The sequence below is a fragment of the Rutidosis leptorrhynchoides genome, chromosome 11, assembly GCF_046630445.1.
Source record: "Rutidosis leptorrhynchoides isolate AG116_Rl617_1_P2 chromosome 11, CSIRO_AGI_Rlap_v1, whole genome shotgun sequence".
Lineage (NCBI taxonomy): Eukaryota > Viridiplantae > Streptophyta > Magnoliopsida > Asterales > Asteraceae > Rutidosis > Rutidosis leptorrhynchoides.
The window spans coordinates 397,374,884-397,386,547 of record NC_092343.1 but is presented as its reverse complement, the minus strand read 5'-3'; the positions used below and the strand labels follow the sequence as shown (position 1 = coordinate 397,386,547).

Genomic DNA, 11,664 nt, shown 5'->3' with positions numbered 1-11,664 from the left:
CGACAATCCTCTCCGCGGCGCGGAGATACAAAGGTTTCTCGAGCTGTTTTAATCCTCCCCCTGAAGCTGGTTCGTGTTAAATGTCGCGGCGCGACAAAGGACTCCGCGGCGCGACGTTTGCCGCCACCTGACCACTTTTCGCCATTTTAAACTCACAAAGATTTACACGACTTTTAAGCTTCGTTCTCGCTTCTCATATACACTAGACCTCATCCTAAGGCCTCGCCCGACTTAACGCCATCAAAGCTCATGCATATGCTTATACATGCGCGCGTTCTCAATTATTTATATATATATATATATATATATATATATATATATATATATATATATATATATATATATATATATATATATATATATATATATATATATATATGTGTGTGTATATACATTTACGCATCAACTAACACTTTATTTATTTCATCACATAAATGAACGAGTTATAAGTGTACTAACGATAAAATATATACCTTTAGACATGTACGGGAAAACGGGATGTTACAAAACTCTAACCCTTAAACCATAAACCCTAAAACCCTAAACCCTAACCCCTAAATAAACCCTAACCCCTAAACCACACACCCTAAACCCTAATCCCTAAACCATACACCTAAACCATAAACTCTAACCTAAACCATACATTCTAAAATCTAAACCCTAAACCCTAAACTCCAAAACCTAAACCCTATACACTAAACCCTAAACCCTATATCTAAACCCTAAACACTAAACCCTAAACCATAAACTGTAAAACCCTAAACCCTAAACCTTAAACTCTATACCATAAATTCTAAAAACTAAACATAAACTCTAAAGCCTAAACTCTAAACCCTAAACTCTAAACCATAAACCCTTAACCCTAATCCCTAAACCTTAAACACTAAACTGTAAACCCTGTACGCTAAACCCTAAACCCTAAAACATAAATTCTAAAATCTTAACCCCAAAACCTAAATCTTAAACTATAAACCGTAAACCATAAATCGTAAACCCTAAATAGCAATTCCTAAACCTTAAACCATTAACTCTCAACGTTAATCCTTTTTATCCATTAAGCTTATATTAGTTGTCAAAATGAATTTGAATTTCGTTTGTACTATAAGTATATATATAATATAATTAGAGATGTACAAAAAATATTCAAAGGATATTTAACCATAGAACATTTACATCTCAATCAAATACGTCTCAAGACTTTCTTATAAACAACATTCTTGGTGATATTTGAATCATTCTCATTATCGTCCAATATGATTGGTTTTAATCCATTCTTTGTAGTCAAATACGCATGTTTGCAATGATTGTGTATTCATTTTATTGAAAGAAGTAAATACATATTAATAATTTTTGTAATAATTTTTGTAATATGATGTATGTGCTACATGACAAATGTAATATGTCATTTGTTTTTTTTTTTTTTTTTTGTCATCACAATGCAGGATGAAAAGTATGATGTAGGAAAATGTTCTGGATTGAACAATTATGGTTTAGACCCATTTGACCCATGACCCATTTCAACCTAAAAGACTGTTGACCCCGTTATCCAAATCAAGAAGTTGTTAGAATCAAAATGGATGGACCCTAGCTTGATTAATACCTTCATAGCCGAGATTAGAAACTATCATTAGTTAGGTATATTTTTACAACAAAAGATGTAGCAACAGAACTGGCATATGGTAGTAAACAACAAAAAGTCTAATAACTAAATATAATTAGTTTATACAGTAACAAAAATGAAGTTGCACTTTTTAAGAAAAAAGATGCCCATTAAAGTTATAAATGTAGAAATATTACATTTAATCAAAAACGATGTTGTTTTACATAACAGCTATATCAACAAAAAGTATGCTAACATTCTTAGAAGAAAATCTTTACTATACCAATGCTATAAGCAACATGAATAATAAGAACTTAAAAGACAACTGAAACAAATTTATAATTAAACACTAAAATAATAATAAAGAGAAAAAACATCAGACATATCAAGGAATTAATGACTCGTGAATTCACGAGTTTTCTGCAGAGAATCTACTTTATAATATTAAAATTATTGACTTGTGAATTAATCAAGAGACATGACAATCAAAGAAGCCCATGAACACAAGTCTAAAGAATATCTATCAGTGAATTCAACCATAGCTATTTGCACAAATTAGCAATTCTTAATATTAAGTTTAAACTATTCATTCTGTTCATACAAAAAAAACATACAAAACCCGAATGGAAAGGAGAAGTTGAAAAATATCATAAACTCAATGAGCCATATACAAAACAGAATCAACAATCAAACATCAACATTCATTACAATTATAACTTGATCATAAAACATCCACCCTTATCACCTTATGTTAGGCGCTTATGATGTATTTATGTTAGGTAATTATGATGGGATACATCTCTTATGCCGCTTACATCCAAGTTATAAAAAAACAGCCTCCCACGATAAGCTAAACAGGAAAAAACCTCATGCCTTTATAGATAATTGCAAAAGCATTTTCACCCTATGCAGCGTCCTAACTGCACTATCATTTATCGAACTTGAATAATTCACTGACATTAAACATAAACATAGAAGTACATATAAACTTAAGCTATATATAATCACATGTATCATCATCATTGATTGGTGTATGTACTCATGATAGTGGTGTGTGTAATTGCCTTTCTAAATGAAAGAACCAACCATGACCCATGAAAAATTGTATCAAATTGCCACGATCAATCTTATTACAGGTTACAATGCCTAAACATGTTATAGAAAGTTGATTGCATCACTAAAATTAAAAACTTATAATAGCTTCATCTTTCAATATTCACGACATGTACACCTTCAAAAGTATAGTACAATAACTAGATGGCCTAATGAATTTCATCCAGTCATGAGAATATTTGCACTCATCGAAAGAATCCTAAACAACAGTTAAGACATTGAATACTATATGCATTAAGATAGATAGTTGATAGTTGATTACTTAGATGCAGCAACAACTTTATAACTTTAGAACGAAGTGAACTTTCTTAAATTATCCAGTTTAAAATGTAATACCTTTGTAGTGTAACAAAATCATCAATTGTATTTGTGTATTTGTGAGGAACTCTTCACAATCATAAGACACCTGAGTTGAAAGTAGGACTTGAACCTTGAGAAGATGAAGCAACACCAATTCTAGAATCAAATCTTTTTTTAAATTGTGGACTTTTGGAATTTCAACATCGATAGATTGCTGCTGAAAAGTTAAAACTCCTGAAAACTTTGGAGTTTGTTTATTCATAGAAGAAGAAAAAGGTGTGTAGATCATGCATGCAGATACCTAAAATCGCATTAAACTTGGAAAATGAACTGATATCAGTAATGAAAATTGAAAAATTTGTGATCTTTTAACATAATTGATTACCATAAAATAGTCGTTATCAAAGAGACTATTAGTTAAGATAAAAGACTTTTTCAGCATGAAAGCATGGTCTTTTAATACCAATTGTATGTCCAGTTGTGCCAACAAAATCCATATTCATATGCCCTTATCAATCTCAAATATAACAACACATACCACAAACTAATCATCAACAAATCATTTAGCTAAGTACCACAATAACTATAACTAATAACCAATAACAATAAAACAATAATAATCATCAGAAGTAAGTCATCCACCGATCACTACCTTATTTGTTATATTTTGACAAAAAGCTACTCATCATATTGCATCTCGTATTAGTTACTCATATCTATATTCTTACATATGATATGATTATCGCTTATACATATAAAAAATTCTTCCACCTTGAAAAAATCAACTCTAACTAATACCCTTGTTGTTCAACTTCACTTATGCATATATTTAAATACTTAAATAACAGAGTACTAATGAAGATATACATACAGATTAATGTATCTAATATATTAAAATTAAAAATAACAAAATGAAGCTAAATGGTTAGTTTAAAACACTCTAAACATAAACTAATAACAGAAAATCCGAATTAAAGATTTACCTCGTTGTTGATCACTTAGGCATTTCATAGAACACTTGATATGCACTCTGAATATGCACTTAATAGTTCACATGAACAGACGAGTAATCACAATCTATATCAATATCATGAGCAAGAAACATCAAGATAACTTTTTGAGCATGAATTAGTAACCTTGACTAACCTTGAAGATGGAAGATAGAAAGTTTGAATGGAGATGAATACTCAAAACATACATATACCTATACCTATACCTAATAAAATTACAGCACAAATAAAATAAGTTGTTTATTTGTTACAAAATCGATTTGCAGAAGGAGTAGCTCTACTGCATGAAGAAATTAAATTAAGGTAATCTTATTACCTATATGACAAACAAATTTATTTGAATTAGACAATTGATACACCAAAATAGTGATTCTGATAAAATCTCGATGCGCCAATCTGCAGTTTCAACATAAGAAAACCTAATATTAATTGAAGTGATTTCCAATGAACCTGTTAAAATCGATACTTCCACTTGTAAAGTAATATTTTAATCCAACGGTGATTAAGAAGGTTTCTCAATAATTTATTATTTAATAATAACTCTCTTTTAAGGTATATCTTTTAAGGTATAGAGTGATATTATTATGTATGTGTAAATGTGATTCTGAAGCATACAATTGGTTCTTGAAACAAGTCAACACCTATTATTCAAATCACCCCGCCGTTCAACGTATATGTATACTGGGACCTTGGGAAATTTTATGTCAATCCTCACATTTCTCCTTCTCACACCTTGATGTTAGATTCTGCATTTTACATACCCAATCCATGGATGATGGATGTATGTTTCTTAATGTAAATGGGTTGCAAAGTCTCAAGGAACTAACATATCTTAGGACTTTTTATCTTTTTTTGTTAACTATTTACTCTGTTCTGGATATTGTTTGGCTAACAAAAAAATAATGATAATAATTTGAGAGAGCGGTTTTGTTATTAAGATTTAATTTTACAAACCATTTTTTAAGAAATTTGAAGGAGTTGGATGTGCTCTGCTTCTCTGGTTCATAGTGACCGAACAATGAGGAGTCTATTTTGTTTATTTGAATGCAGATATAATCAAAGAAGAAGGGGCATTGTATGAAGAGTTTATCGGGGTCCATCTGTTATATAGCTCTATACTACATTTGATCTTTTTAGAGGATCAACAGAATAAACAATATCCATTTTAGTAACTGGAGCAAATTTTATAACGACCTAGAGTAGTCGCTCCCCGTTATTTATTTATTTATTTAATCAATATCCATTTTAGTAACTGAAGCAAATTTATGAAGATTTAGATGGCTGTTCACGAGTACAAGTAATATCCAAATTGTCACCCTTATGCTAGTAATCGACAAAAAAATGTCAACAGGCATTACTCATAGCCACACCATGTAATTATGTAAGTTGTATACTAAATTGTTAGTTACAGATTTGGCTAATTATAAAATTTCTGTTTATCTAGTGATTTGCATAGCATCCCGATAATCTCGTAAGAAGTTTCTTAATCGACCTATCATACAATGACACTTGTACAATTACTCTAATTCTGTTATTAACTAATTCATTTGATAATCTTCAGTCCAAGCAGGTAGCCCACTTTCCTTTTGTGCCATTTGTCTTTAATTGGGCTTGTGTTACTTCTCCTTGTTGGGCTTATATTCTTTTCTGGTCCATTAGCTGTATCACAAGTTCAAACCTCACCGGTACACATTTTAAGTTGGCCAGAGAAAGGGTCAGAAACGATCACGAAATAACGCAATTAGACCATGTACCTCTTTTGTGAAAAACTGGAAATCTACTGCTTGGTCTGAGCAGAGAAAACTTGACTATATGGCTATGTCAATCTTCCATTTGCTTATTTACCCTATAATACAACTGTTTTCCCTTTTAAATCAAATCATATATGCATTTATTAATTTGTTACAATTTTTCTATGATTTTGAAGTACTCAATCATGAACGATATCAACTATATATATTATATTCGACATGTGTTTACGAATCTTGTCTTCTTTATTATGCTAATGTTAAATAATGTTCAACCTACTCAAATACTTTAGAATAATAAAATGACCAAATAATTTATATTGTAATTATCATAAGTTGCGTTCCATAGTTAACAACTGGCTTAAGGCATCTAACTTCACCTCAAGACGTCACTCACTCCAAAATTTGCTTACTTCACACCCCATTTGCATTAATAAAATAACACTAACACCGTCCAACAACATTTATATTTATACCAATTTTAATTTAAGGACATTATTTTTATCATTTTTATCATATATAAATTCTCCTTTTTCACCGAAAATATATATATAATATAATCGAACAAGAGTGGAATGGAAATTGGTTCGGATCCCATTTATAGGCTCGGAATAGCTGAATTAGTATTGGGATTACTGTGGACTCATTGCCTAATCATTAATCATTACTAGATTACCTAGTGGTAGACGTCCTCGTATCCTTACAAAAGGTAGATGAATTTGGTTTTTTTATTCATATTACGCGAAAGGCAAATAGTTTTTACTCAATTTTACGCAGTCAAACTGGGTTATCTTGTAATATCCTCACAATAATCTCACCTTCAAACCTCAAACGTCGCACATTTTGAGATGGTTAGGAAAGGGTTGGAAAACATAAAAAATTAACTCGTTTTGGCTACGTAATCTGACTAAAAATATTAACTCTCTCTAAATGACATGAATAAAAAAAACTTCTCTCTAAATGACATGAATAAGAAAAACTTTACCCGTTTATATGTTTTATTTATTAAGGGAGTATCATTAGTCAAGTTTATAGTACACTTAGTGTCGCTAGCTGCACCAATTAACTTTTCTTAGATTAATATATGCTTTGTATATTATATAATTATGATGAATAAACCAAGATCCGATCCAATACAACTTGTGCAAACCTTCATTTTTGATATCTTGCTACATTTACCATACAAGTGGTTCAAGAACTCTTATGATCATGACCACTCTCTCAGAAGCTTGTAGAGATGATCATAACTCCTCTAACCACATCACCCCTCTTGACTTCGACTCGATCAACGAGGTCCCAAAGTCTCATATATGGTCTCAATCCGATCATGAATCCCATCAAATTGTTCTAACCCAAAATCCTCAATATTCATTGATACCGGTTATTAATCTTAATGATCCTAACGCGTTGGATCTCATTGGTCAAGCATGTGAAACGTGGGGCATGTTTCAAGTCATTAACCATGGGGTAAATTCAAAGTTGGTCAAAAAGGTCGAGTATGAGGCTCGGAGGTTTTTTAGCCTCCCGACTCAGCAAAAGCGAAAGGTGTTGAGATCTCCTAGTGGATCTGTTGGCTATGGTTCGGCTAGGATGGCCGCGTTCTACCCTAAGGCTCTTTGGCATGAAGGGTACACCATCATGGGTTCTTGTGTTGATGATGCTAAGACTCTTTGGCCACATGATTACCAAAGTTTTTGGTAAGTTTGAAATCTTGTAGATTTATTCAAACACTTGAAATGCACATATGACATAGCCCTCATAATTTAAATCATATAACATGTACATCCATACCATTAATTAAGAACCATCTAGTATTAGAGAAATTGCCAAAATTATCTTTGTTTGAAAAGTGTTATAAAACTTTATAAAAGAAAACACAAAATATTTAAAAATTGATTGTCTACCCGTTCGAAACCGAGTTATGAAAATTTGTTTAACGAATCAGTCCAATAAGTAGTTGAATTGCTTAATCCGAAGAGACCAATACACCTTTTTATTTATGGGAAATTGGTAAAAATCCCCCATTTTTGAGGTGTTTAACATTATGTCTTCAAAAATTCCGAATCACAGGAAATGCTCCCTGTCCAAGTATCACCCACCACGCACGATGCGTGCAAGGCCGTGTGTGATGCGTGTGTATGAGATATTCAACGAGACAGACATATTTCCTCGCAAACTCTCACCACACAACAAGTAACACTGACGGTGCGTGGTGTTTAGTGTTTGGTGCCAAAATGTCAGAACTTTGAATGGACCAAACACTATGCACCAAGCACCAAACACCAAGCACCATCACCACGCACGGTCCGTGTTGCGTGGTTTTTGGTGCGTGTTTAAGAGCTAAAAGGGTTGTCTCGATGAATATCTCGGAAACACGCATCACGCACGAGTATGCGCACATCATGCGTGGTGCGTCATGTGTGGTTGGGGGCATTTGCAATTTTGATTTTTAAGGGCATTTTGTTAAAGACTTTGAGGGCATTTTGCCCAATTTCCTTTACTTTTTCCTATGTTTTGGGCTAGGCTGAATACGCTATTGAAATGGGTTTGAGGGTTTATGAATTGGGCCTGACAAATGACACAATCAGTTATAATATATTTTGAAGAAAAATTTATCCATCACTAAAACTTATCTATACAAGGAGGGTTTTTCTTTACAAAATTATGGAGCAAAAATGTTTAGTGGTGTATCATTAAATTTTAGTGTTGTATGGATAATCACTCGTATATTTTTGTAACAATAAAATTTCCTTTGAAAGCGAAACATTAGTTATTTAGATGAATAGAGGGTCATAATTATTTAAAATATTTCAAGACAGTCTAGTATTTGGGCTTTTGTTATTTTTGCAAAAACTAATTGTTCAAAGTAGCATTTTTTGGAGAATGGGTTGGATCCTAAGATGGGAAAGAGTAGAAAATGATCACCGATTCATATAATTCGTTATTCACACCCTTAATTCGAAACTTATTTCTTTGGAGTTGCAATAAATGCAAGTTGGCTAACAAATCTTACATATTTAATCTTGTAGCTAGCTAACTAATTACTAGTTTTCTTTAATTGATGTAGTGATGCAATGGACGACTATCAGAAACAAATGAAACAACTTGCTCACAACCTCATGCTTCTAATCCTTCATACACTAGATGTAACACAAGAAGAACTTAATTGGGCTGCTTCAACTCATGACTCACAAGGTGCACTTCAACTTAACTCCTACCCATCTTGTCCTAACCCTAATCAAGCCATCGGACTTGGACCGCACACGGACTCCCTTCTATTAACCCTTCTACACCAAAGTAACACAAATGGTCTAGAGGTCTTTATTGAAGGGCTAGGGTGGAGTTTGGTGCAACCCGTTGAAGATGCGTTTGTGGTGAGTGCAGGTGACCTCTTGCATATATTCTCTAATGCAAAATTTCCGGTTCTTAATCATCGAGCCATGGTGAACCAATTGAAACATCGGATATCGGTTGCCTACTTTTATGGACCTTCGGTTGAGTCAATGGTTGCTCCTTCATCTAGGTTTCGGACCCCATGTTTTAAATCATTGCCTGTTAAAGAGTACTTACAATTGAAAGCTAAACATTTCCCTAATGCCATACCATTTATTCGAATTTAAAATCATTAGTCATATTTGTAAGGGTCAAGTGCAAAGAAATGTAATAAGTCTGACTTTTGTTTTATAATCAAATGATTTTGGATGCTCTTTCTCATTACATCAAAAGCCTATATATAATACAAACACTCCATATGTTTAGGAGTAAATTATGCTACCTACTAAAAATACATACCAAGAATTGATCTATACTAAAAATAAAGACATACTAAATATACAATAAAATATACATAGACTAATACGCCCCCGCAGTTAGAACGGGAGGTAAAGAACCGACGTTCAAGCTGAATTTGAAATCTGCAAATAATTGAGTAGGTAATCCCTTCGTAAAAATATCAGCATACTGAGAAGTAGTAGGGACGTGAAGCACACGAATGTCCCCTGTAGCAACCTTATCACGCACGAAATGTATGTCGATCTCAATGTGTTTGGTGCGTTGATGTTGGACGGGGTTGGTAGAAAGGTAAACCGCACTTACATTATCACAATAAAACAAATGGCATGAGAAAGTGGTGAGTGAAGTTCGCAAAGTAAGTTACGTAGCCAACATGTCTCAGCAACAGCATTGGCAACCGCTCGATATTCAGCTTCGGTACTTGAGCGGGAGATGGTTGCCTGTCTTTTAGAGTACCATGATAAAATATTATCTCCAAGGAATACACAATACCCGGATGTAGAGCGACGAGTGTTGGGGCAGCCTCTCCAATCTGCATCATAGTAAGCGACGAGTTTTGTGGTGGATGAAGGAAATATCATAAGCCCATTATGAACTGTCCCACGAACATAACGTAATACATGTTTAAGAGCACCAAAGTGAGGCTCTCGTGGGTCATGCATGAACAAACACAACTGTTGAACAGCATACGTAATGTCAGGTCGAGTAAATGTCAAATATTGAAGTGCACCAGCTAAAATGCGATATAAAGTGGGATCGGTGATCGGAGGCCCATCAGGTCCAAGTTTGGATTGTGTATCAACAGGAGTGCTGCAAGGCTTATAATTAGACATATCAGCCCTGTCCAAAATATCGAGTGCATATTTCTGTTGAGACACAAACATGCCCTGTGTAGTACGAGTAGCAGATATCCCCAAAAAATAATTAAGCGGTCCAAGATTAGTCATGGTGAACTCCTTGCCAAGAGAGGTTATAATCTTTTGTAGGAGAGAGGTGGACGAAGCAGTAAGAATAATATCATCTATGTATAGTAGTAAATAAGCAGTATGAGTTCCATGTCGCTAAATAAACAACGATGAATCACAACGGCTATGTTGAAAACCAACACGAAGAGTATACTGAGCAAATCTATGAAACCAAGCACGAGGAGCCTGCTTGAGACCATATAATGATTTGCGAAGATGACATACATAACCTGGTTTTGTCGGATCATGAAACCCTGGAGGTTGATGCATGTAGACAGTATCTGTATGATCACCATGTAAAAAAGTGTTCTTGACATCTAGTTGATGAATCGGCCAGTGTCGAGAAACGGATAGGCTAAGAACAGCCCAAATAGTTGCTGGTTTTACCACCGGACTAAAAGTCTCACCACAATCAATACCAGGTCGTTGGTTTTTGCCATTAGCCACCAAACGAGTTTTGTACCTGTCTAAAGTGCCATCAGAGTGTAACTTACGTTTGAATAACCACATAGATCTCACAATATTAACACCTGAAGGTCTCGGAACCAGAACCCAAGTACCATTTTTAATTAAAGCATTATACTCATCAAGCATTGCCCGTTTCCAGTTAGGGTCGTGAAGGGCTTGGATGTGAGATTTAGGAATATCGGGTGGAGTGTTAACATTTAGGTTTAAGCGAGTGATGGGTTTATGGATTCCGGTTTTGGCTCGGGTGAGCATGGGGTGTTGATTTTGGGTTGATGGAGTGGGGGTGGTCAAACCAGACATACTTTCAGCCGAGGTGGATGGAATAGAGGTCGAAATATCAGTAGAAGCGACATCATCGATAGAAGGAGGATCAAGGTTAGCGTAAGCAGAAACCGAAGTAGAAGCAGGAGGAATGATGGGGTTATTGGTGTCGTGGTGGTGTGTGTAGTGACCCGAAATTTTCCATGTTTATATATATATTAAATGAAATTTTTATTTACATGATTAAGTGTTTCCAACATGTTAAGCAATCAAACTTGTTAAGACTTGATTAATTGAAATAGGTTTCATATAGACAATTAACCACCCAAGTTGACCGGTGATTCACGAACGTTAAAACTTGTAAAAACTATACGATGACATATATATGGTTATATATATAGTTAACA

General features: G+C 34.0%; 2 protein-coding genes across 2 annotated transcripts; one reads left to right on the top strand and one right to left on the bottom strand.

Moving 5' to 3' along the window:
• Positions 1 to 6,980: 6,980 nt before the first annotated feature.
• Positions 6,981 to 9,391, top strand: LOC139876099 (gibberellin 3-beta-dioxygenase 1-like). Its single transcript, XM_071863399.1, has 2 exons — positions 6,981 to 7,468; positions 8,839 to 9,391. The coding sequence occupies exons 1-2, from the start codon at positions 6,981 to 6,983 to the stop codon at positions 9,389 to 9,391; spliced, it is 1,041 nt and encodes a 346-aa protein (XP_071719500.1).
• Positions 9,392 to 9,623: 232 nt separating this feature from the next.
• Positions 9,624 to 10,510, bottom strand: LOC139876098 (uncharacterized mitochondrial protein AtMg00810-like). Its single transcript, XM_071863398.1, has 2 exons — positions 9,928 to 10,510; positions 9,624 to 9,769 (listed from the first exon to the last, which is right to left on the bottom strand). The coding sequence occupies exons 1-2, from the start codon at positions 10,508 to 10,510 to the stop codon at positions 9,624 to 9,626; spliced, it is 729 nt and encodes a 242-aa protein (XP_071719499.1).
• Between the last annotated feature and the right edge of the window lie 1,154 nt (positions 10,511 to 11,664).

Excerpts from the sequence above, each read along its gene's own strand:
- LOC139876099 (XM_071863399.1), top strand. The coding sequence starts at position 6,981 with ATGACCACTCTCTCAGAAGCTTGTAGAGATGATCATAACTCCTCTAAC. Across the intron at positions 7,469-8,838 it reads CATGATTACCAAAGTTTTTG|TGATGCAATGGACGACTATC; the intron begins GTAAGTTTGAAA and ends TAATTGATGTAG.
- LOC139876098 (XM_071863398.1), bottom strand. The coding sequence starts at position 10,510 with ATGACTAATCTTGGACCGCTTAATTATTTTTTGGGGATATCTGCTACT. Across the intron at positions 9,770-9,927 it reads TGCTGAGACATGTTGGCTAC|GGGACATTCGTGTGCTTCAC; the intron begins GTAACTTACTTT and ends AGGTTGCTACAG.